We start from the raw sequence: 24,735 nt of genomic DNA, 5'->3' as shown, positions 1-24,735 counted from the left end.
AAATTATTTATTAAGTCTTATATATATTTTTGGCCAAATAATTGAGTCTTACATTTAACAAAAGATTTATATAGTTTTTTAGATTTCTTGTGAGATGTAAATACATATGTGATGTGTTATGGATAACAAGCTGATTGTGGTGATTAATAAAGCATTAAATTTATAGAAAATAATATTATAAATAATACAAATCCTCTCAAATTCTATCTAGTTTATTAAATGTTTGAGTTTGCATTATAAAATGGTTGTATAAATACATAAAATCAAATTGTTTTAGAATAAAATACTTGGAATAAGATTTATACATATTAGTAAAAATATAAAAGTAAATTAACTATTGTTATTTAGGAATTTGAGTTTCAGGAAGTAGATGTTCATTGACTTCCACGGTTTAAGAGGATGACAAGTCCCTCTAAATAAAACTCCTGTTAAACTCAGAAAGTAAGAGAAAAAAATAAAGTTGATTGCATATATTTCAAAATTTTATATTTTTTATTTTACAAATTCATGCTAAATATTTTTCTTAAATATCATAACTGTATAATAAGAAGATCTGGCAGTTTTTTTTTGTTTAAATTTTAGACTAAACAATAATTTTTTTCCCTAAAAAATAAAAGAAAACGGACAAGGAGATAACTATAACCTTTTATAGAACACTCTGTACCATTGTTTCATGTTTTATCATTATCATTATGACTCCTAATCTTTTATAATGCGATAACACTATAAAAAAAAAAACAGAGAGAGAAAAAGATATGAGATAAATGGGCCCACATGACGTATATTTTAAAAACCCACATTAATTGGGTTAAAGACTTTACGGTGTATTCTAAGATTGCGTGTACTTAATACGAAACATTAAAAATAAAAAATAATCTAAGAATTGTAATTAAAAAAAGTTATTAAAAATATATTTAGTATGATTAATTGCTTGTTATGTAGAATTAGACAAATTCATAAAGGCGAGATTAGGAAGTACAATCTCCTCTTATAATATTCTTCAATTCTACATATATGAGTTTGTTTAGTTCTATGTAACAAACAATTTCTTATGTTAAATATTTTTTTAATAAATTTTTTCAATTTTAATTTTAATCTCTACTCTTCATTTATAATGTTTTGTATCAAACGGGAGTGAGTGTAAAAATGTGGCAAAGCCACATAGGTCTGAAAAATGTTCATATGCTCGAATATAATACTACTTCCAGTCCTATTTATAAGAACTAATTGACTAATTTAAAAAAATTAAGAAAATAAGTTAAGTTAGTTATTTGTAATAAATAGGTGTTGTCTTTCCTAAAATATCCTTACCAATCAAGTGTATTAGTTAAAACTATTATTGTTAGAAAGACTATATTGAAAAAAAATACATAAATATAAGAGACAAAATAGATTAAAGTCTTATATTTAGGATCAAAATAAAATTAAACAAGATCTTATATTAAGAATCGTTTTTTTTCAAACTAGGATATGCTCGAATATAATATACATACTACATTGAATAATAATATGACGTGAGTAGTTTCGGCAAAACCCTAACAGGAGTCGGTATGTTCACCAATCAGTCATGCGATTTTTAGTGTCTCTCTCTCTCCCCCTAACCAAAAATTTCTTTTTGTCTTAAGCGTAAATATAATCATAAAAATTGGAAAAAGCCGCAATTACAGTTAAAATGTTAACATGTGTGTTGGACAGTACTTTAGATTATTGTTTTGTGTTGTTTTACAAGTATGGGGACAAATTTTAATTATTAAAAAATTATTTTAAAAAAAAGAACTAAGTGCTCATTTGAATAAAAAAAAGTAACATTTAAATCTTAATTTATAAATTATATGAAGAATTTTTTTTCCAACTTACCTGAAAATATTTGTAGATATTAAATGTAAATAGTTCGAAATAAGTTGTAAATATGTTATTAATGTAAGTGATCTTACTATTAATTTCATAGGATTACTGAAAAAGTACAAAAGGATCATATTTGAAGCTTGGGGGTGTTACTGTAGTTTGGAATACAATTTTACTAAATTTAAAATAAATATATAAAAGAAATTTTGCATTAATTTAAACTTACATGAAAATACTTTTTAAAAATATTTTTGGCCTCTCTCTCAGGCAGCACTTTGATTTTTGCCGGTGAAGTTTTAGATGGCCAGGCGCACGTGATTACGGAGTTATGCCTCCTCGCCGCTTGGTAGTTGGTAATTTGGCGGCAGAGAATGACAGCTCCAGCGAATAATCGCGCGGCAGTGTCAAGCTTCCTTTTAGTTAATTATTATATTACTATCTAATTATCACCTAAGTTTGGTGAATATATAAGAGAATTTTATTAAATTCATTTTAATTTAAAAGTATAAACAAATAAAGCGAAGCTATCTAGAGCGTTGAATATATTATTTTAATTATGCCATTCATTAAATTGAGATTAATAATTAAGGATGATTACATGTAAAAATAGAAGGGTAGTTCTAAATGAGGTATTCCCACGAGATTTTGTTCCCAAATTCTCCCGAGCATTTTCATCTTGCAATTACTCACAAACAAATAAGTAGATAGTGTCCAGAAGATTTTCTAGAAGTGTTTAGTCTCGGGGGAATTGGTTAAAAATTTCGATCTGACAAACTAATCGGAGAATGAGACCTACAAAAAATATAAAAACGTGAGGCCCTAAAAAAAAAAACCACATTGCTTTTACGAATGTTAATTGTATATAACTAATCATTACTTGCATATCATGAATACCTACTTACATATGAATAATTGCATATAATGGATGCTTACTTACGTATAGTTTCATTATATAATATGGATGCTAATTGCAGGTAATAGATTGTCACTTGTTTATGACACAAATATGATGGATGCCTACTTGTATATAAGTTTATTGCATAATACGAATGTTAATTTGTATATGACAAGTTTTCACTTGCATATGACCAATTGCATATGACAAATCTCACTTGCACATGATTGATGCCTGCTTATATATAGGTTTGTTACATAATACAATTGCTAATTACATATTATGGATGCTTACTTGTATATGATGTATCCCTACTTTTATATGGATTCCTATTGTATGTTATTGCATGCTATCAATGCTAACTGCAGATGACGAATCTTCTCTTACACCTAATAGATGACCACTAGCATATGAGTTTTTATTGCATGTTATTGTGTAATACGGATGTTAATTGCATGTACAAATCCTTACTTGCATGTGATGGATGTTTACTTCCATATGAGTTTCTATGTTATTATGTAATATTGATGCTAATTACATATACAAGCAAGCATCCATCATATGCAAGTAAATATCTATCATATGCAATTAGTCATATGTAAGTAAGAATAATTGATATATAATTAGCATTCATCAGGGTAATGTCGTCTTTTTTTTAATAATATTTTTTTTGACATTTAAAGGTTTCAAACCTTTATATTTATTATATGTGTCATTTCCCAATTAATTTGTTAGAAGGGGATTTTCACCCAATTTTTTTTTAAAAAAATTATGTGATTATTCTCCCACTGAAGAGCACACGCATGGGAGTTGAAAGTGAGAAGAGGCCTTGAAACATTGGGTAGCTTTCCTCCGGGGTGCAAATAAGATGAAGACTTAATGCACTTAATTAGAGATTATTTAGATGCCATTAATTGATGGAGATCTACGATTTTCTCCTGCAGTGTGAAATGGTTTTTCTGCTGTACAAGGAGTGGGAATGGGTTAAATAGAATTTAAAACGTGTGGTGAGTCAGACTCATAATAAGAAGGTGCAGTGGTTGTCTCTTTATAATAATTGAATTATTCATTAAATATCATTATACATTGATTAAAAATGATAATTGAGAGCTAATTATCAAGATTTTGGGTTATTTGGACACATACTTCGTAAAATGGTTCATACATGTTTGTTGCCCGGTGCAACAAGATCAAGTTGGTATTAAAATAGCGATGTAAACTCGCTGAATGGCATATAGTTGAATCTTGTGTAAATAACAAAAAGGAAAAAAAAACATATCCTTAGAACGTAATTGTTTAGCCCTTCCTTTTTCTTACTGTTCATTTAAGGGCTTGTTAACTATATTGTGCTTTGAGAATTCACCTTCTCTATATAAATCGTTCTTTGCGTTGCATTTTAAAAATCTGTTCTTCGTTTTTTTTTGGGCTATGCACACAAGATCCATCTAAGTATCATTTGATGAGTTCATATCATCATTAAACCGTTTATAACACTTAAGTAGATTTTAACATTGTTACTTATTTAGAAACTAATATTTTAAGACAGCTTAAATTCTAGAGACTAAAACCACAAGTTTAAAATTTGAGAGACGAAAAATTAAAATGATCCAAATTTTAGAAAGCAAAAATTATATTAAACCAATTTTTAATTTAGAGAAGAATCTGATGAAGGCCACTAAGAGTTTCTTGTTGCAGTCTTGCTGGTTTTAGTACTGCTTTTCAGTTTATATTAAAAATAAAAAAGCCTTAGAATCATAAAAAAAAAATGTTTCACGAGGGAAAGCTTACAGCCAAAGCCCATGGAATTTAACTTCGAAAAAAAATTCACACCTGAGACAACCTAATTATAAATTGGAAAAATTTTCATGTAATTCCACATAAATAATAATTAAAAATCTCAAAACAAGTGATGGGTATGTGTTATGATTTTTTGCATCAGAATACTGTTCATAAGTATAAGACTTTTTAGTGGTTGAATTATTATGTGGGATTGTATAATAATTTTCATTCTATTCATAACTTTGAAAAGATAATCACAATAATTTTTTTGGGCTATAAAATAGTTTAAAATAAATCCTTAGGAGAATGATAGAAAAGGAAGTTGAAAATTACAAATCAGATTTAGTAACACAATTTTATTTAATATCGACACATCTGAATTTACAAATGACAATAAATTTTTGTCAACATTCTTTGTTTAGCATTTACAAAAAAAAATTTTTTTTGGGTTAATGTCCTTGAATCATTGTTAGGGAGATTTGCTTAAACTCAAATTTAAATTTTGTATGTAGTAAAACTGCAGTCCCACCACCAAGCGGATCCGTGGCGCAATGGTAGCGCGTCTGACTCCAGATCAGAAGGTTGCGTGTTCGATTCACGTCGGGTTCAAATCCCCATAAAATCCGTCTCTTTTGAGACGTTTCCCCATCAAAACGCAGCGTTGCATCGCATGAAGTTAAACTGAAGCAGATTGCGGTTCTGAGTGAGAGACTCACCGGTGGATCACTCGTCGCGCCCTCATACTAGCACTTCTCTCCATTTTCTTTGGCGGAGGCCCTAGATTCCCCTTCCCAGCTGCGACCATGTTTTTGGCTTCTCGATTTCGCCAAGCGTATCGCTATCGCTTTTACTGCACAATCGCATCAACTGCGAATTCATCTGAGGCTGGCACTGGCCAGAGTACATGGCCTGGTCCCTTTTCTCCTTCCTCGAGGGTGGAATCCAGGCCGGTTCTCGCCCGTCTCAAGGCCGAGGAGAATCCAGAGCGGATACTCGAGATTTGCCGCTCCGCTTCGCTCAACCCTGAGGCTTATATTGATCGCATTTGTTTCTCCATTACCGTTTCCAAGCTCACGGCAGCCAAACAGTTCGAGAGTATTCGTCAATTGCTTGAGGAATTGAAGACCCGGCCGGACTTTAATGAGAACGACGGTTTCGCGTGCCACGTTATAATATGGTATGGTCAAGCCAACATGCTTGAAGATGCCATTCTCACTTTCAAGCAACTTGATCAGTTGGGTATTACTCGTTCCGTTAAATCGTTGTATGCTTTGCTTGTTGCTTGTCAAATGGCTAAGAATTACGATGAGTTGTGTCGAATTTTCTGTGAATTCCCAAAAACATATGGAATAGAACCCAACCTTGAAACGTATAATATGGGAATCAAGGCGTTTTGCATTGCGGGTAAGTCTAGTTCTGCATATTCGATACTAACTGAGATGGATAGAAAAGGCGTAAAGCCTGATGAGGCTACTTTTGGGAATTTGCTTGCTGGATTTTACAATGAAGAAAAGTTGGAAGATGTAGGGAAGGTGTTGCAACTGATGGTTCAGTATGGCATTAAACCAGGTCTTACCACCTACAACATTAGGATTCAGAGCTTATGTAAAATGAAGAAGTCGTCGGAAGCGAAGGCGTTGCTCGGTGGCATGATGTCCAGGGGTGTGCAGCCAAATACAGCTACTTACTGCCATTTGATTCATGGGTTCTGTAAAGAAGGGAGGTTTAATAAAGCAATAAAATTGTTCGGTGACATGCGAACAAAAGGCATGAAACCCACTGCTACCTGTCACTTTACTCTGATTACCTTCCTGTGCGAAGGTGAGCATTTTGTGAAAGCGTTTTGGGCTACCAAGAGATGTATTAAGCATGGTTGGATTCCACCTTACTCAGTAATGACAAGACTTGCGAATGGTTTAATAAGCATTTCCAAGTTTGATGATGCTAAGTTTCTTATCAAGCATATCAAGCAGAAGTTCAAGATAAACAATGCACAATGGGATGAAATTGAAGCTAAGTTGCCTTCGTAGGGATGACTGTAAACTCAGTCAGATGGAACCCAGAAAACTCGTGTCCTCTCATCACGTCCATTCATGTCCTGTCTATATTGATCGACTCATGAAAAATTATTAGGTGGATTGACCGAATTATGAATATGCATAGGAATGCTGGTACTTAACAATCTTACCATGATAAAACTCTGGATTGCCAATGCCTGACACAGTGATACTCATGCTTTACTTATGGTAGACAAATGAGAAGATCACAACAACATCTTGGTTTCATTGATTCTGAGCTAGCTTTGCTGTGTTGTTGGATCGAGTGCTTACTAGTAGAGTATGAGTTATTATCAGGGCTCACCTTTATAATGTCAAGCCCCCTTTCTAGTCTATTCAGCATCTTGGCCATCCTATTGCCAGCAAGCTTGGCAGTTTTTATGTTCTCTTGCCTTTTTATCTTCAAAGGAATCTATAATTTTGAGCTGTGAAGGAGCCAAAGCTGCTTTTGAGAGGCTATCTTGTAATCTTGTGTAGTCTGATGGTTTTCTCATTGTCCAGGAATGATCATTTTCAAATGATGAATGTCACGAGGAAAATTTACTATGTGAAGTGTCAGCAACAATAATGTGTATGTTTAGTTTGCCATGGCCAATCTTGATGATCCCTTGCTCTCTAATGTCCACTCTTCAAGTGGATCGTAATTCTCTGCAATAATAATGTATCATGTTGAGGGGGAAAATAATACTACTTCCGGTCCTTAATATAAGAGTTGATTTGATTTTTAATTTGGTCCTAAATATAAGACCTTATTTCACTTTGTTTCTCATATTTATTTATTTTTTTAAAAGTAATCCTTACAGTAGTTGTACATGTTAAAAAATTCAATCAAATGGTAATTTTAGCTAATATATGATTAGCAAGAGTATTTTAGAAAAGATGAACACCTAATTATTACAAATAACTAACTTGTTAACAAACTTTTTTAATCTATTCAAATTAGTTAACTTGCTCTTATATTAAGGAACAGAGGTAGTACTACTTATGATCTTTATGATAAGATTTAATTGATTAATTTAAAAAAATTAGTTAAGTTCGTTATTTATATTAAATATGTTTTTATTTTTTTAAAAATATCTTCATTAAAACTATTGAAATTTTAAATATGTGTAACTATTATAAGAATAAGATTATTTTTAAAAAAATAAATATAAAAAATAAAATAGATTGTAATTTTATATTTAAAATTAAATTAATATCAAATTAATTTTTATATTAGAAACAAGAGATAGCATGAATGACATAAAGGAATGTCTGAAGTCTCTTTTCTTAACATTGACACTTCTCAAAAAATAAAACTGTTTCTAAATTATAGAGTAAAAGGTAAGTAATGGTTAGAATTCAAATATTACTGTGAAACCAAAAATATCCCATCCATTTTTTGGAGGCGTGTTAAAGGAAGGGATCCTGCCTTCTAAATGTTACACATTTGCAACAAACAAAATTTTTTTCCCTCTGAGAGAATTGTTTATGTAAATTTTATATTTATCGTTAAATTGTAGCGTCTAAAAGTGTGTTTAATCACGTGTTATGCCTAATTTATTTAAAGCCTCGTCTTGGAAATGGAAATTGGAAATGATGGATAAAGAAGCAGCTGAAATTAACCAAGTTATTAGAGATGGAAATGATAGTCAATCCATTTCCAGCAACTTTCTTTAAAATGAACCCATACTAAACTTGGGTGGATCACGTTTCCCCACACAAATGCCATTTAAGTTTGTCATGATCATAGGAGTTATTAGATCTATCTGTTTGATACCCATGTGTTGATCTATCAAGTTCTGGGTTTCGCTCAGTGAAAGTTCTTGATGATAATAATAATAACAATAATAATAACTGTTGTTGTTGTTATTATTATTATTGTTAAAAACTTCATCAACTGGGTTTGTTTAAGCGGATTTGAAGAGGAAAAATGGGCTGCTTTTCCTGTTGCCTTACCCCGTCAGAGAAAGTCGTCGATGCAGATGGTCCAACAGAAGTTTCAAAACGCAGGACAGAATTGAAATCCTATACGTTGAAATCAATTGTTTCAAATATTTCACTCAAGACTGGTGCGTCAATCAATTGATGCCTCATATTTGAATTGTTAACCTTTTATTGTAGGTTAATATTGTGCAGAATTTGATTGATAATTTCGCTCTGTTCCTTAATTAAATTATCGTTCGAAATTGATGCACAAGAGGCAGGTTAGCTTTTCATTCGTTTTTCTGTCATTGATCTCCCGGATTTTGAGTGATCATTCCTGGTAACTTAAAAGAAAGTTTTCGACAATTTCGAGCAATCGATAAGAACTTGATTTCTTCAACGGGCTCATGAAAAATCCATAAGAATTTAGTTTGCATATTTGAACCTGTGCTCAACGGTTCTAATGGGTAATGCTGGTGATTGATTGAATTTTACGTAACTGCAGGTAGCAGCAGGCAGAGAAGGATAACTGCAGAGATACAAAAACACGGAACTGTACAAAATGAAGCTACAGTTTTCACATACAAAGAACTCGGTGATGCAACTGACGGTTTCAGCGATGAACACAGAATAGGCGAGGGGGGATTCGGGGTGGTCTACAAAGGACGCATAGAAAGCATTGATCAAGTCTCTTTCTATCTCTATTTCTTAACAGAGGTTTTCGTTTTCTGCTAGAGTTTCCTGCATGTTAGATTCATCTCGGGTTCCTCGTTTGGCTTCCAGGTTGTGGCTGTGAAGCAGCTGGACAGACAAGGAAGGCAAGGAACTAGAGAATTTATTTCAGAGGTTTTGATGTTAAGCTTGTTGAAGCATCCCAACCTTGTCAATTTGATAGGTTATTGTGTTGAAGACGACCACAGGATTTTGACCTACGAGTACATGCCCAATGGGAGTCTAGAAGATCACCTTCTAGGTAAGAAGACGCATAAGATTAAGAGATCATAATAAAGTAATATTATTTACGTGTTTTCATTAGCAGCTTTTGAATTGTTGTGATAGCCAGAAGCTCTTTTACTTAATGTTTTCTGTCTCAGACTTGGCTCCAAATAAGGCGCCTTTATCTTGGGACATGAGGTTGAAAATAGCTGAGGGAGCTGCAAGAGGGCTTGAGTATCTACATGAAATTGCTGAGCCAAAAGTAATATACCGCGATTTTAAAGCATCAAATATATTGTTAGATAGCGACTTCAATCCCAGGCTTTCTGATTTTGGTATGGCCAAGATGGGTCCAACACAAGGCCAACTTTATATCACCACGAGGGTCATGGGAACCTATGGCTATTGTGCACCAGAGTATGCTGCCACCGGGCAGCTGACGAGCAAGTCTGATGTTTATAGCTTTGGGGTTGTGCTTTTGGAGATAATCTCTGGCAGAAGAGTTATTGACGTTACAAAAGCAGCAGACGAGCAGAACCTGATTCAATGGGTATGTTGCCATTTTTCTTCCTTTCAACAGCTGATGAATCAGTTTCACTCCAACGAAGAGCTGTTATGGGCCTAACATGGGTTAAACATGAAACACAAAATGGCTTTTTAATGACCTTATGTCAGTGTCTCGACTTCCTCTAAAGTTTTGTGGTTTGAACATTAATCTTCAAATAAGGCACTGATGGTTTTCTTTTTGTTTTGGTTTTTGCAGGCACAACCACTGTTTAAGGACAGAAGCAAGTTTACTCTAATGGCTGACCCCTTGCTTGACGGCAACTACCCTGAGAAGAGTCTATTTCAAGCACTTGCAGTGGCAGCAATGTGTTTGCAAGAAGAAGCTGAGGCAAGACCTTCAATGGGTGAGGTTGTGGAAGCTCTTGAACTTCTATCAAAGCCGAAAGATACAGAATAGAATCATAGACAACAGCTGGATCCACAGTCAGAACTGCTGGCCACATTGAATCATTTTTTGCGCACTGTAAGACCAACAGGTGCAGAGTCATCGCCAAAAACTGGAGTTCATCGCAAAATTACGCTGTTACCACACACCAGAGGTACATATTTCACATCAGCGACTAGTACTAAAATTTGCAGTACAAAAATGACTACTTAATTTTAAATTTTGTCGTATGCGATTGTTAGGGTTACTATTAGGTACCATTATAATCAAGATAACACATAACATCACCTAGATAAATAGCCCACATTATGAGTACTAAATATTTTTGAAATCATATCTTATTACTCGTTCGATGAGTGAGATTCCCCATATTTAATCTTATTTCTCGTTTTTCCCTGTATTTTCTAATGCTTTTGTTTCACCTTTTAAATTTAAGTAGAATGCAAAGCCGTTGATAAATATAGGGGGTGTTTGGATGAAAACTAAACATGGTTTTAGAAGTGATTTTATGGTCTACAAAGTAAATGTGTGGAGGAGTTTATTTCGATTTGCGAAAAAGTGCTTCTGATGAAAACCAAACCATGGTTTGAGAAGCACTTTTCAGGATATCCAAACACTTCCATAAATGAGCTCTTTTGCCGATAGCTGCAGAAGAGCGTTAGATCTGAGAGAACACGCACACTCTTACTGCTATGATGCTAAATGCAGAAAGAGTCGCCAGACTGCTTGACAATTTGAACTTCAAAATGAGAAATTGTCCTACTCTGGCAGTGCAATCTTAAATACACACACACACACACAAATATGCTGCATGAATCGGTCAGTGCAGATTGACATGAGAAAATCGTGGGCTGGTTGAATGGTGAAAACAAGTATGTGATGTGTGATGAGGCATATACTCACGTTTAAATCTTAGTTGTCAATTTCTCAGGGCTAGGTCACGGGATTTTTTCGTGATCCCCTTACTTTTGGCATCGATGACTTGCCTTTCACCAGATTAGAGAGGTAGATCAGTTGAACGGCGTGCAAATTGTACCAAACACTACCTGATTGTTGTGATACCAAAACCAAAAATCTAATTAACCTAGATAAACATTTGCATTATAGTCCAGGAATTCTATTTAATTGATTATTGTTTTCTGCAGCTCTGCATCTTCTCGTCTTCCTCTTCCAAGTCATAATCAAGAATCGAGACCCAGAAATTGGGTTTGGAATAGGCTTTGCAAGAAATTGTGACTACAATGTGTTGCCGAACTTTTTGAGAACTTCCTTTCCCTTCTAACTCAAACTTGGTGAAGTACTTAATTTTTTTTCCCCTTCAATAGAGATCCAACGCTATCCTTGTGCCTGTAGAAACAGGAACTGGAGAAGCAGCCATATTATCTTGTAATTTGGAAGCAATAACTCTACTTTTCTAGTGTAATAGTTAGCTGTTGAGATGAAAGGTATGAAGGAGCATTATAGATGAAAAAAGTTTGAGTCATAGGTCAAAATTTGATTTCCGATTGGGAACACCTCATTTTCCTGTTGATTTTCAATGGAAATTTTGCTTATTTTCTGGACATGGCCATATCATGGTTTGCTTCTTTCCTCTTGTCTATTATCTATTGCAAGTCTTCCATGTTCCCTTTTATTTCTTTTCGTTTTTGTCTTTTTTAGTTTTTGAACTTTGTTTTCTCATGAGCATCTCCATAATGGGAGAATTAATCGTTTATTCATTAAACTATACACCAATTTGTAACTTGATCATTGAACTTCATTTCTGTGATTACTCCCTAAACTTTCATACTGTTAGTAAATTAGCCCCTATCAAGTCATGGCACATCCATGACAGCATCTAACAGTAGTTGATGTGGCCGAGAGAGGGAACGCAAGGAGGATAAATTGGCATTGATTGTATTCAGTGAGTTACAAAAAGTTGCAACATTGATGATTGAACTCGAACTTCATCCCAACTTTGAATTCAAACTTCTTTGGCAGCGTCTGAGACTAACAACACACTTTTTTGAAGCCGTTTAATCCAGTTAGCACCAATTCTTCTTCCACATGTTCCCTCTTTCAGCCACATCAGCTAGTGTTGGATGTCATCATGCCATGGATGCATGATAAGGAATGGAAAAAATAGAAAAGAAAAGAAAATACCGACTGCAAAAGTTCAAGGAGAATTTTGGGCAATATCCTCTTACGAATACCATCAATGGGATAAGAAGCATTATCATATGATATTGGTTAGTCAGATCTCGTTATGTGTTCGAAGAAACAAATTCCTGTGCAAAGTCGCTGCTCAGACATACTCACAAGTCATCATATAAATGGAGATTTTCCTAGTTTTGGTACTTCCTTGCTTGATAGTAGACATCTCCTACATACTAAAAAATATGGGGAGCACATTGCTATGAGCTAGTTCATTTTGTCCCCATTCTCTTATATGGTGTTTGTGAGCAAATCTTTCTCTTTTTCTTGGGTACAATCAGATTTTGTTTGGTAGTTTTCTTTTGCTTTTTTAAAAAGATTTGCCATCCAGTCAGCCAGATTATGGCAGTACTCTACAGTCAATGAAAATAAATCCTCACAGATGCTTTAAACACTTGAGGTGGGGAGATGTGCTGCCTCTTTGGATATCAACTTTTCTTATCGGACACCTGTCATACCCGCCATTACAATGTTGTATTTGCTGGTCTATGTAATGTTGTATATTTTGTTTCTTCATGACCAAAAAGTAGGCTGGGAGCTGTCGACCTATTATCTTTAACTTGATATTGCAAACGCAAAGACTCCATATAAGCACACATTCTATTAAAAATAGCAAGATCACAAGAGAATACTACCCGACAATCCACAGACATAGTAGTTCCCTTTTGACCTGTGCGAAAATTTAACCTCCCAAATTTCATCGATACCTTCAAGTGATAAAGATGTTGAGTGATTCCAACCACACTTCAAAGGATGAGACTCGTGCATATCAGAGATCATTTTCCCACGCAGCATGTGAAGTTTTGGTTCATCTACGTAGTTGGTGAAATTTCAAGGAGCGGCCAAAGTAACTAATTATATGCATAAAAGAATAATCGTCTTCAAGAGACAGTACAAGGCCAGGCCTCCCATGTTCTTGTCAATTGAACAATATGGGCAAGGCAGAGTCTAGGCTTCCAGAGAGTTACAAGATTGACAATGTTATATTACAAAGCCATAATCGATCAATGTTAAGGTTTAAAAAGAAATAAGAGACTACTTTACATTCCTTATGTACGTCATTTCATGCCTCAAAATTAGACATCCACTGTACCTCTATAAGAATATGTTCAGTGTATATGTGTGTACTTTTAAGCGTAAGGGAACAAATCATTATATGCTCGAGAGATGGCACACGTACCCCAACCTTCGGTGTGAGGCGAGAGCCTGCTCCAGAGCAACCTTGATACCAGCACCCTCACGGAATAATGATTCATACAGTTGACAGACAAATTGTGACAGTTCCTCCTCGTTATCATCATAAATGTACGTAGTTTGTTCCTCAAGTTTTTCAGCATCGCTATCTTCCCAGTCACTTGATGGACTCTCAAGTTCATGCTCATCTTCCATTTCATCCTCTCCAATTTCAAATTTTCCATTTTCCAATGCATTCATCTCCCGAGAACCATCAAAATGGGTTAACAGAGGTTCTGGGGGTTCATTCGAAGAACATACGACAGCTTTGGCACCAGAGTCTAGAAAGGCCTTGATCAGAGCTGCACTGGGTCCATGTAAACCAGTGCATATAATGATCCTGTCTCTCCATGCTCCAACCTGAGTCATTCAAGACATCAACAAGAAGAGTAAAGGAAATTCAATCAAGCATTTGCATGGGGATACAGTATGTTTCAAACTACTAGTAATAATCTGTTCTCTCTACCTAACCAGGGAAATTGTAGTGGTACCGAATAGACATCATACAACACGAACTACTCTGTTACCATATATTTTCCGTGCATGAGGGAATGAAAGTTTGAGCTTTTAACTCATGCTAACTACTTTTATTGCTTCAAAAACCTTTAAAAAAGGAAACCATGAGTTGGAATGGTATCAAAAGCCTTTTGCACCGTAAGAGTCAATCGTTAAAGTTCTTATTCAGACCAAAGGGCTATTATTCTCTAGCTTTGATGTAAAAACTCAGCAGTTTTACCCAAACAGTCCAGAACATTTACATCATTAGCCAAAGCTAGGTTCACGGGAGGGGTAGCATTTGAACTTATAAGTGAAAAATTCCTTAAGAATGTATCAAGTTGATGATATAGATTAAGGCACAAATGATTGAGATTAGTGTGACCAAATGCAACAAAAAAAAAAAAAATCCAGATACTCTTGTGATGCTTTTTGGCACTGTATTAAAGTGACTCCTAAAGAACCAAATGATTAACATCTCACCTCATTAAAAAATTTTAAGACCTAAAAAATTGGACAGATATAAATAGTGACAAACCTAAAAAAAATCGACTTATGGAGGGAAAATAAATAAATTTAAAAAAAAAAAAAAACATTGGAGTATACCATCTGTCGAACATCATCAGGTGTCAAGTGCAAAGAAGGTACAGTCCTACGGAATAAATACGATCCAACTTCATAGTCATCCTCCATAACCTTCAGATCACCAAAAGTCAAGTTCTCATAAATATGTCAAACATCAAACAATGAATCAATTTAAACTAATAAAACACCATTAGCAAAAGGAGACATACTAGGGTTTGACGGCCAACAAATCGGTGAAGAATGCCACCAATTTGGAAATAAGGTTTAGCAGCAACCAACTCAGAAACAGTAGAAATATTGGCAAGCAGAGATGCACACTTTCTGCGACGGCTCTTCATTGATGACAATAAACTAACTTTAACACTTTGTAGAAATTTCTCAGCAAGCTCCCCCAGCTCAGCCACCACAAACACATCATTGTGCCAACTAATGAATAGCCATAAACATCATGCCCCCATCACACAGAAAAGGAAAAAGAGATAGCTGATTGAATTCAGAAAATATAAGAGCAAGTACCTCATGATTAAGCCATCCAAGTCATTCTGAAGAGCCAAATGAATGACACCAACTTGTGGTGAATTCTGTAATTTCTCATGCAACAATTGGACAGGCAATGGTAGTTGTCTAAGTCCTCGAGGAGAGACTGGAGGTGATGCAGTAGTTTTTCCCAATTGTGCGTCTAAACTTAGAGGTGGGATGAGATCAATTCGACCAATCCTCTGACCAAAATCAGGACTATAGACATGTGGAGTTGATGGGAAGCTTCCTGTAAACATAGGTGATGCAACTGGAGTTGGAAATGCCGTCGCAGGAACAGCCTTTACAGTTCTGGATAAACCCTGCATACGGGATAACCGTATTCCATTGTGAGCACAAAATGAGTCAAGTGCTTGGGCATGGCGGATCTCTCTTCCAGAATCTGGATTATGTGAAGCTTCAACAAGTAGTACATTACGCCTCCACCCTAATGTGGGTCCACTGGCACCTGGCGAAGCAAAATGGAAAAGATGTAACAGTATTAAATTGGGATTGCCAGAAGTGGAAAATCTACAGGTGGCAAACAGACTGCATATCATAAACAATACCCTCAATTGAATCCTTTGTCTTTGGTTGTTTATATTTTATATTCTCTAACCAGTTCTCTTCATGTTGGAAAGGCAGAAGCAATTTCTCACAGACACTTTCAAGTGCCTGATGGTTCTTTTGAATATATTCATCAACTGCAGATTCCAACTTCAGCCAGATAGTTGGATCTGTCTCGTCAAGTTCCATATCACAACGTTCATCAGCTGCAAGGCCAACCAAAGGAAAAAAAACTCACTAGACTTAGAGTTCATTCCAAGAATGTATGCTCTTTGAGGAGAGAGAAAAAACAAGTTTTGATGCCCACATTCCAAACTCAAGCTTTGTACCTGGATTGAAACGAAAATACTGCATCTCAGGAAGCATAGGTAGTAATGTAGTCAAAGCTTCATCTACCCTATCAACGGAGCATGCACTCTCAATCAACACTTGTCCTGTATCTAAATAGCGCCATCCCCCTTTTCGCATCTACAGCAGCACAAATATATAATAATTTAATAAGTTCAGTGGACAATGGCTAATTTTCTCAAATCTAGACTAGTATCAATCATTAGATTTCATGGTAATACAAATGATTATAGACTTGTATTTTTACACATCGACATAACTAAAGAAGTGTGTTTTAAATAAGAGTAACAAAGAAAGATCATCATCATCATCCAGGAATAAAATTTTGTCAGTTGTGATTACTTTCAACTTATCTAACTAGCACATATGAAAGCCTTTTTCCCTGGAAAATAAACAAATAAAGAAGAGCAGATACCCTTGTTGGAACTGAACCGCACCCTATTGAAACTAGGCAGTCGATTTTTGTGTCAGGCCAAAGAAGTTGTGCTTCCCTTATGGCAAAAATTGTAGGATTGTTTGCCACTATTCGCACCATCTTGCCAGCGGTTGACATCTTATGAAATGTTGGAGGAACGAGTGTGAAAACATATAAATGTCAAGAACGTGATAGAATATAAAACATGAAAACTCAACTACAATTAACCCAAGGACAACAATATTTGGAAAAGCAGTACCATCTGAAAAATCATCAAGATAATATGGAGCAGCAGATGATGCTCTAATAGCCTGCCACAATTGATGCTTACAACTTCCAAAGAAAGCACTCCGCTTATTGCCAACTTGGGCACCTATTGTAGGAGATGATAATTCAGAGATAACTGAGCTTTCTGAGTTCACAAGAGACACCTCAGGTGTCCCAGCGGGGTACTGCATTTTCCATCAAAAAAAGGTGATGAGAGAGATTTTCCATCTATTTGACAACATTAAAACTACATATAAACAACAAAAAAAGTTCTGGACCTCACACCTGATAGTTGCGGAATACGAATGGCTGTGCTGGTGTCACGCTTACCAAGGTTGATGCAATAAAAACTTTGGGCACGTTTTTCACAGCTGAATCGATCATTAAATCCCCATCCTCATCAGTACACATTTCCCTCAATAACCTCTCAAACTGATCCGCACTGTGCTGCAATAGATTATAATGTCTCCTTTTAGGGCATAAAATGCATAGGCACAACTGTAGAAATAGCTTCTAGTCTTAAATAAAACAACACATTCTGCATTCTCATTTTCAAACTTAAAATGTCATGCAAAAGTAAATAAATAAAATTTAATACTCTTAAGAATCCCTTTAGTCTCCAAGTTCCTGATACAATTTACAAGTGGCCCCCCCCCCCCCCAACAAAAAAACAAAAAACCCCCCAAAGAAAAGGGGGGAAAAAACTTGGCCTAACTTGAATTGGGATTAGTCAAGCACCAAATGTTGGATGGTTTGTTACCATAAAAAAATATAGCAAGATATTGGACCGTCATAAAAAGGAGGTAAATACTTTTGATCCATGAACAACAACTCTAAAGTTCTTTGATGAACTCTTATAAAGTTGATCTAACTTTTCCCTCCAAGATGCAGCTTCACTGTCTTTTGGCACAGGTTCAGCAAAAACAATCTTCCCTGATTTAAGAGAAGCATTCAATCAGTTTAGTTAAATTAATCAATAAATAAAAACAGCACATGTCATTCCTTAGCAGTATCTACCAAGATTTTTGTATATATCTTCACATTTTTCTAGAGTCATCAACTTAATCCCAAGGGCAACAGCTAGCATTCCACCTGTTGATGTGCCACATATTAAATCAAACAACTCATGAATTCGCTTTCCAGTTCCCTTTTCAATTTCCTTTAGAATCTGCACGGTAGCTAGACCTTTCATCCCACCTCCATCCATTGATAGTATACGAAGTCCCTGCTTTGGAACTTGTCTGCCTCTGATTGCACGCTGCAGGTTTTCATTTTCTCCTACAAAAGGACAAAACACAGAAGCAATTAACTAACTAATAGGATCAAAACATTCTAAGAGATCACAGGCAAATTATTCAAGAGACAAACCAAGAATTGCCAAAGCACGAGCAGCAGCTTTATTCACACATGGTTCAGCTGCAACAGTCAGGTGCAAGAGGAGTTCCCGCAAACTTTCAGAAGTAACAAGAATATGACGATTCTCTAGGCAGAAGGCTAAATTTCCAACAGCTAATAGAGCCAACCGTTGCACCTACATAAATATTAACCTTGAAATGAAAGAACAGAGCAATAAAAAGGATGCCACCAAACAATTATCTATGAGAAGAAACTAGCATGCTTACCTCTGGATCCTTATGGGCACATAATAATTTCAATGATTTCAATACATCCTTGGATAACATCTTTTCAGCTACAGCATCAGATGTAAAAGCTAACGTCACCACGAGTTTCAGTACAGATATTACCTCTTCTCGACATAAAGATTTAAGAACTGTTTCAATAGGTTGCATGATGTCAGCTTTCACCAGCTGCAGTGCGACAGAAACATCAGAGGAAAGAGCAGAAAGAGCACAGCAGGCACGTTCAACCTGTATTTTATAAGGACTATTACAAACAATAAAGGTATAAGAATACAAATGCGTTTGTTATGAACTCTAGAAAGACAAACATACCACATGTTGGTTGTCACTACTAATCATACTTATAAGCTGTCTCACTGCATTCTCATCTTTACCAACAACTGCTTTATTTCCTTGGTCTCTCATTATTTTTGCAAGTGCAGAAGCGAGTAATGGGTGATGACAAAAGGAAAAGCGGAATATGAGAGAGAAGAAGGCACTTAGCTTATGCCTAGATGCAACAAAATACGAACTGTTTTCCATCTGCGACAACAATAAAAAGCATATTCGACTTAGTAATGGTTGTGATTCAAAAGAATAGAGCCAAAAAGTACTCATGTTAATTTGTTCAATGCTACCTCTATCTGCACATTCACCGATCTTAAATTTTCATCTGCTACAATCCTAACATTTGCGAGAGAAAGGTGGCAAAGTTTGTGGAGAGTCAAAATTTCCGGAAGAAACTCAAGAGGATTTCCAAATAACCTAAGAACCCGCAACTCAGTCATAGCCCTGTCATTGACATAGACTAACAATAAGAGAAGAATACCCAGATTATAAATAAATCAATATGAAATTGTCTTACAGAATAACCTTAGGTCAAGAAGAGGCCGTACAAGCTTGTTGTGCTCTAATGACAATTCAACCAGCTGATCACATTGTCTCAGTTCCACTGCTCAAAAGACTACAAACATCAGATAAATGAGCATGCTTGCTAGGAACTTAGATAGAATGACCTCAGTTTCTAGGGGCAATTTTATGTTCTTTCATATACCCAATAGTCTTAATATAGGATACAAATTACTACAATTTCCACAAGTTATGAGAAATGAGAGGGAGATTAAGAGAAATACTTAGTAGAAAATGTAGCCAGTGAATTTTGCGATACGTGTAACATGTTATTTATAATACGATTAGATAAGTTTCCCCATGCAGTGTATAGAACTTGAGAAATGAGCTTCACTATTTACGACTTATGTAGTGTGGTATGCTATATTTCATATCATATATTAATGATGTATTGATAGTACAAGCCAAGTCATTGACTACTACTAACTACAGACGCCATCCAACGCATTCTAGCCTAGTGGTCACATCCTAGTTACTATACATCAATTCTAACAGTCCCCTTGGCTTGGCCAAGTTTAACAATAGTCCAATACATATGCTTCTTCAAGAATGTACAAAGTATACCTCCTGTATATAATCATATTGCCTGGCTGCTTTTTGCTTACTGTTCGGCATTGATTTTTACATTCTACTTCTCTTGTTTCTTCTTCTCCTTCTTTTTTTCCTTTTTTGGTTTTTTAGTCTTATTCCATTGCTTTGTTAGAATTTGTTAATATTTTGTTTCGACATTTTGCTATATCATTAATCAGCTAGAGGGTTAAGCCCATTTGTCCCTTGTACCCTAATTTAACCAATAAATCAAACTAAGTGCAGATATATTGTTGCTTGGCCACGAAAAGAAACAGGACTGTCTCCCAAGTTGACAGACTCATAATGTAATGCAGGAAGATGCCAGAGTACCATTAAAAAGGGGGAAAAAAAAGAAGAAGCAAGACTACAATGCCTCAAGCAATGATGAGTCTGATTCTGATGGTCTAAGTGCAGATAACAGCGATGTAGGCTTAGTGAGATTAAAGAGATCATATCATTCACACCCGATGCCAATTGTCCACCCTCTACCCCAATCTTGTAAAATCAAAGTTATCAACAAATGTAAGCGAACATTTGAGTGTTATCAAAGAAATTAGATTATAAGGACATCCAAGAAGATAAAGATAGAAGAGAGGCAGTAGAATCAAGGACCCAATATCCAAGAGAGGAACATAAGATAGCAAAATATTTCCGTTTTGTGCAACATACACGGAAAGAGCACCTATGGAGGTTTGGACAGGACACATCCCTGAAAATGATAATATAGAGATTCTAATATGACAGGTTGACGGCAATGGAGCTTTGAGGATAGGTAAACAAACATTGTCTAAGGAAATCCCTGAGATGGTTTAGTCAATGAGTATGCATAATGACTTGAATGACGGCACAGTCAACAGAAAAGGAAAAAGAATGACTGACAGAAGAAAATTTCTCATGGGAAATGTAACCACTGAATATTGACATACAAGTAATACTCCCTATACTCCTCATCATAGGACAAAATTTTGGAGGGTTAGTCATTCCTATTTATCTAAAGGTTTGATTATTTTTAGAGTATAATGGCAGCACACAATCCACCGCTTGTTGTTGTTGGTGGTGGTTATTCCTATTTATAAGACAAATTACAGAATTTGAGGAGTAATTCCCAATATGCCCTTCATAAGTGTATAAAGCATTTGAAGTTAACAAAATACTGAGAATTAAATAAGCCCAAAACTGGTAAAACAGAAACCAGTTTAAGACATAAATTAGTTAAATTAGTTTTATTCATATGTGAGAATTAGATAATTTTGTCATATAATTAGGAATGGAGCAAGTATTATTCATAGAATTCAATAGTGCAAGACAACGAATTCAATACTACTAATTACAATCATTATCTGGTACATATACCATAAGCACTATACTCACATCCTAGCTAGGCACTATATGTATTAATTCCAACACCTACAAATTAGAATGATTAATAATATACTTTAAGATCGTAATTCAGAGACAAAAGTCTTACCAGGCACTGATGAAAGCATGTTATTGTCAACTCTAAGCACTTTTAAGCTTCTCAGCTCACCAAGCTCGGGTGGCAAAACTGATAGCCTGTTGTTATTGAGGTAGAGCTTTTCCAGATGCGGCAGCTGAATCAGCTCAACTGGGAGTACCTGCATGCAACTGAGACATCTAAAGATATGCCTCATTCAACTTAATCAAGTATGACCCACAACTAAATAGCAGAAATCAAAATGATTCATTGGCCCTAGGGGATAAATACAAGCAAACATAACTGCAAAATATTAATTTTAGATATTTTACTGCAGAAATATAGCAAAGGGGCGAACAAAACCACTATGAAATAACATCAGTTTTGGAAATTACACCTGATGTCACCCAAACAATCAGCAAACATAAGAATTAAATGGCCAGAACTTATTCACCCTATCCTCCACCATGTAAACGCTTTTTTTTTTGGGTTCAAAACAAAAACAAAGGGGAAAAACAAAGCATTCAGGTCTCTGATGAACAGAAAATTTAAAAGGGAAAAAAAAAAGAAGGTGCTTTTGCTCCAGCAGATTGCAAATAGTGCAACTATCTTCTCCTCAACTTCAAGCCTAAGATTTAAACAAGGAAAGACATTTTTCATCGATTAATATTACTAACGTAAAATGGATCCAGCAGGTAGGTGGCATCAATAAACGTCTAAAACATAAAACTTCCATAACCCAGTAACACTCACCGACAAGCCACAGGCACAAATACTGAGCAGGGACACACTCCTCCAATGATCACCGCAACCGTGGACCCCTTCTTCAACAGCCGGCATTAAGGAAGCCAAATTTGAACTCAGCAAACGAGTCAAAACCCCAGCTCCATCAGTCTGTTGCCCAGTGTTAACAGTCTTGGTCATTGTTATAGCCCTTAAAGGGTCTCTTCGCCTCATCACTTTCATATCCAATATCACACGCTCAATATCTTCAGCCCTTAATTCGACTAGCACGCAGTCCTGCGGCATGGGCAGAGCCACCATTAGCTGCGATTGAAGCTTTAAAGCCACCTGGTCCTCATTCTCCGCCGCAGACCAGTCCAGTTCAATACGAAACCCAATCTCTTGTTTTTGCGAGAGAATTGAAGAAGTGGAGTACGACAATGACGATGAAGCAGACGAACGGGATGACGTTGTCGTGCGGTCAATGCATTTCGCGGGATTCTCAGAGCCATAGCTGAGCACAAGATGGAAAATCTCTGAGGGCCTCTTCCAGCCCAATGCCCAAGTCATCGTTATCGAGTTGGAAACATTAGGACCCAGAAGAAATCCACAGAGAAAGAAAGTGGGTTGAAGCTTTTTGGAGAGGAAGCTGAAAGCCTGAAACCTGCACAAACCGGAGTTGTTGACGTTTGTGCTGTCACCGTTTGGGATGGGAGCGCAAGTTGACCAGATGAAAACCTCTGCGCATTGTCTGAACGAGTTGCCCGGCGGCGGTCATTTAACTCGGTAATAAAACTTTAATTTTATCTTGTTTCAAGAAATAAGTTGTGTTCTTATCTCCTCACCGTATTATTGGACAAGTAATATGATTTATCGTATTACTAATACTACGGCTACTTAATATAAGACTTGATTTTTATTTTGGTTATAAATATAAAACTTCAATCCACTTTATCTCTTATATTTATATTTTTTTTTAAAATAACCCTTCTAGTAATGATAGTTCTAGTCAATACACTTGATTAGTAAAGATATTTTAGAAAAGACAATACCTATTTAAGACAAATAACCAACTCAACTTACTTTCTTAATCTCCTCAAATTAGTCAACTAGCTCTTATAATTAGAACCGGAGATAGTACCTCACAATCCATCAATAAAGCCAATGAATAATTCTTGTTTATCCCGTTATAAAAATTATTTTTATTTCATGACTGTATTTTATTATTTTAAAAATAATTTTATTTATCCAAAAGAATTATTTATAAATTTAAATATTTTATGTGAATATCTATATTAGATGTAAGATTACATTTTATATTTTCCAGCTTTATATAAGAAAATGTATCTGTTTATTAGTCTCGTCATCATTGAATTATATTTTTTTAATATGAATTTATATATAAAATTTTATGAAGAGGTAATTATAAATAATCCATTAGAAATTAAATAGTTTTTAGGTTCATAAATATATAATCTTTTATAATATCCAAAATCAATAAGAGAAATGAAAGGGAATAAAGGGAAATACTTCATTAGACAGCTACCCCCCCCCCCTTTTTCTTTTTCCTTTTCATTCTTCATAATCAACCTACTCCTCCGGTCTTTAATATAAGACACATTTAACTAATTTGATTAGATTAAGGAAGTTAGGTAAGTTAGTTAATTATAAGAAAATTGACACATTTTTCCTAAAACACCATAATTATCTTTCTTAATACCCCCTCTCCTTCTTCTACTTAATTATGGTTGAGGGAGTATCTAAAGGGATAATTTAGAGAAAATTGATAAATATAAGAAATGGGTCTTATATTTAGGACTAAAGCCAACTCAAGAATTGGGTCCTATATTAAGGACCGGAGGAGTATTATTCTTGAGCCGGCCGGCAGAAGTAAGCCATTGTCTCTTGCTTCATCTTCGTTTTAATAATACTAATACTCTTCTAATTGAGAATATTATGACCAAATTAGATTAGATTGATTGTTGTTTCATTGATCTCTACCTAACTTTTAAGCAATTTGTTTATTAAGTCCAATGTTTGGCGCCTCAAAAAGAAAAACAAAGAAATGTGACAAAATGGACAAGTTCAATTCAAACCACCCTTGTGGCCTTTGCTTGTTGAAGTCAAAATCAGAAGCTGTTCATTTTTGTGGATTATCACAATAGCAAATTAAATTAATATCGCTTTCCTCATACAATACAAATCGATGTGATATACAATAAGCTCGTTACATATCATAGTCTAATGATAACATATAAAATAAACCAACTTAACTAAAATTTTTCTTCCGTCCATTGAAAATGAAACTTCATTCAATAAACAAAATTAGTCATAGTTTATCAAATCCAAGACGGAACAAAATAAGATCATAATTAAATAACAGGTCTAGAAATTATAAAACTAGAGAAATGATCAAAACTATACATATCATAGGCTTGAAAATTCAACGAAACGAGCACAATTCCTTGAAAAACCTCTTGGCAAACTCAGC

General features: G+C 35.1%; 2 protein-coding genes, 1 non-coding gene and 1 pseudogene across 3 annotated transcripts; 3 read left to right on the top strand and 1 right to left on the bottom strand.

The window, feature by feature from the left end:
- The first annotated feature begins 5,056 nt into the window (after positions 1-5,056).
- TRNAW-CCA (transfer RNA tryptophan (anticodon CCA)) lies at positions 5,057-5,128 on the top strand. The gene has a single exon. It is a non-coding gene; the product is annotated as a tRNA-Trp (tRNA).
- Positions 5,129-5,263: 135 nt separating this feature from the next.
- LOC114721313 (pentatricopeptide repeat-containing protein At1g61870, mitochondrial-like) lies at positions 5,264-7,304 on the top strand. Its single transcript, XM_028907132.1, has one exon. It carries the CDS (start codon positions 5,323-5,325, stop codon positions 6,547-6,549), a length of 1,227 nt encoding a protein of 408 aa, XP_028762965.1. The 5' UTR covers positions 5,264-5,322; the 3' UTR covers positions 6,550-7,304.
- A 1,021-nt stretch (positions 7,305-8,325) lies between these two features.
- Positions 8,326-11,931, top strand: LOC114721299 (probable serine/threonine-protein kinase PBL23; annotated as a pseudogene).
- Positions 11,932-13,399: 1,468 nt separating this feature from the next.
- LOC114721298 (phospholipase A I-like) lies at positions 13,400-22,908 on the bottom strand. Its single transcript, XM_028907120.1, is given in 19 exon segments — positions 13,400-14,155; positions 14,897-14,986; positions 15,085-15,301; positions 15,392-15,860; positions 15,961-16,164; positions 16,288-16,426; positions 16,722-16,832; positions 16,834-16,859; positions 16,981-17,173; positions 17,274-17,435; positions 17,800-17,921; positions 18,006-18,266; positions 18,357-18,519; positions 18,611-18,856; positions 18,941-19,150; positions 19,246-19,399; positions 19,481-19,559; positions 21,555-21,702; positions 22,275-22,908. Coding segments are annotated over 19 exon segments (3,975 nt in total). The 5' UTR covers positions 22,815-22,908; the 3' UTR covers positions 13,400-13,714.
- Between the last annotated feature and the right edge of the window lie 1,827 nt (positions 22,909-24,735).

The sequence above is a fragment of the Neltuma alba genome, unplaced genomic scaffold (genome assembly GCF_004799145.2).
Source record: "Neltuma alba isolate B1F8T4 unplaced genomic scaffold, ASM479914v2 tig00012028_pilon, whole genome shotgun sequence".
NCBI lineage: Eukaryota > Viridiplantae > Streptophyta > Magnoliopsida > Fabales > Fabaceae > Neltuma > Neltuma alba.
This window is presented reverse-complemented; position numbering and strand designations above follow the sequence as displayed.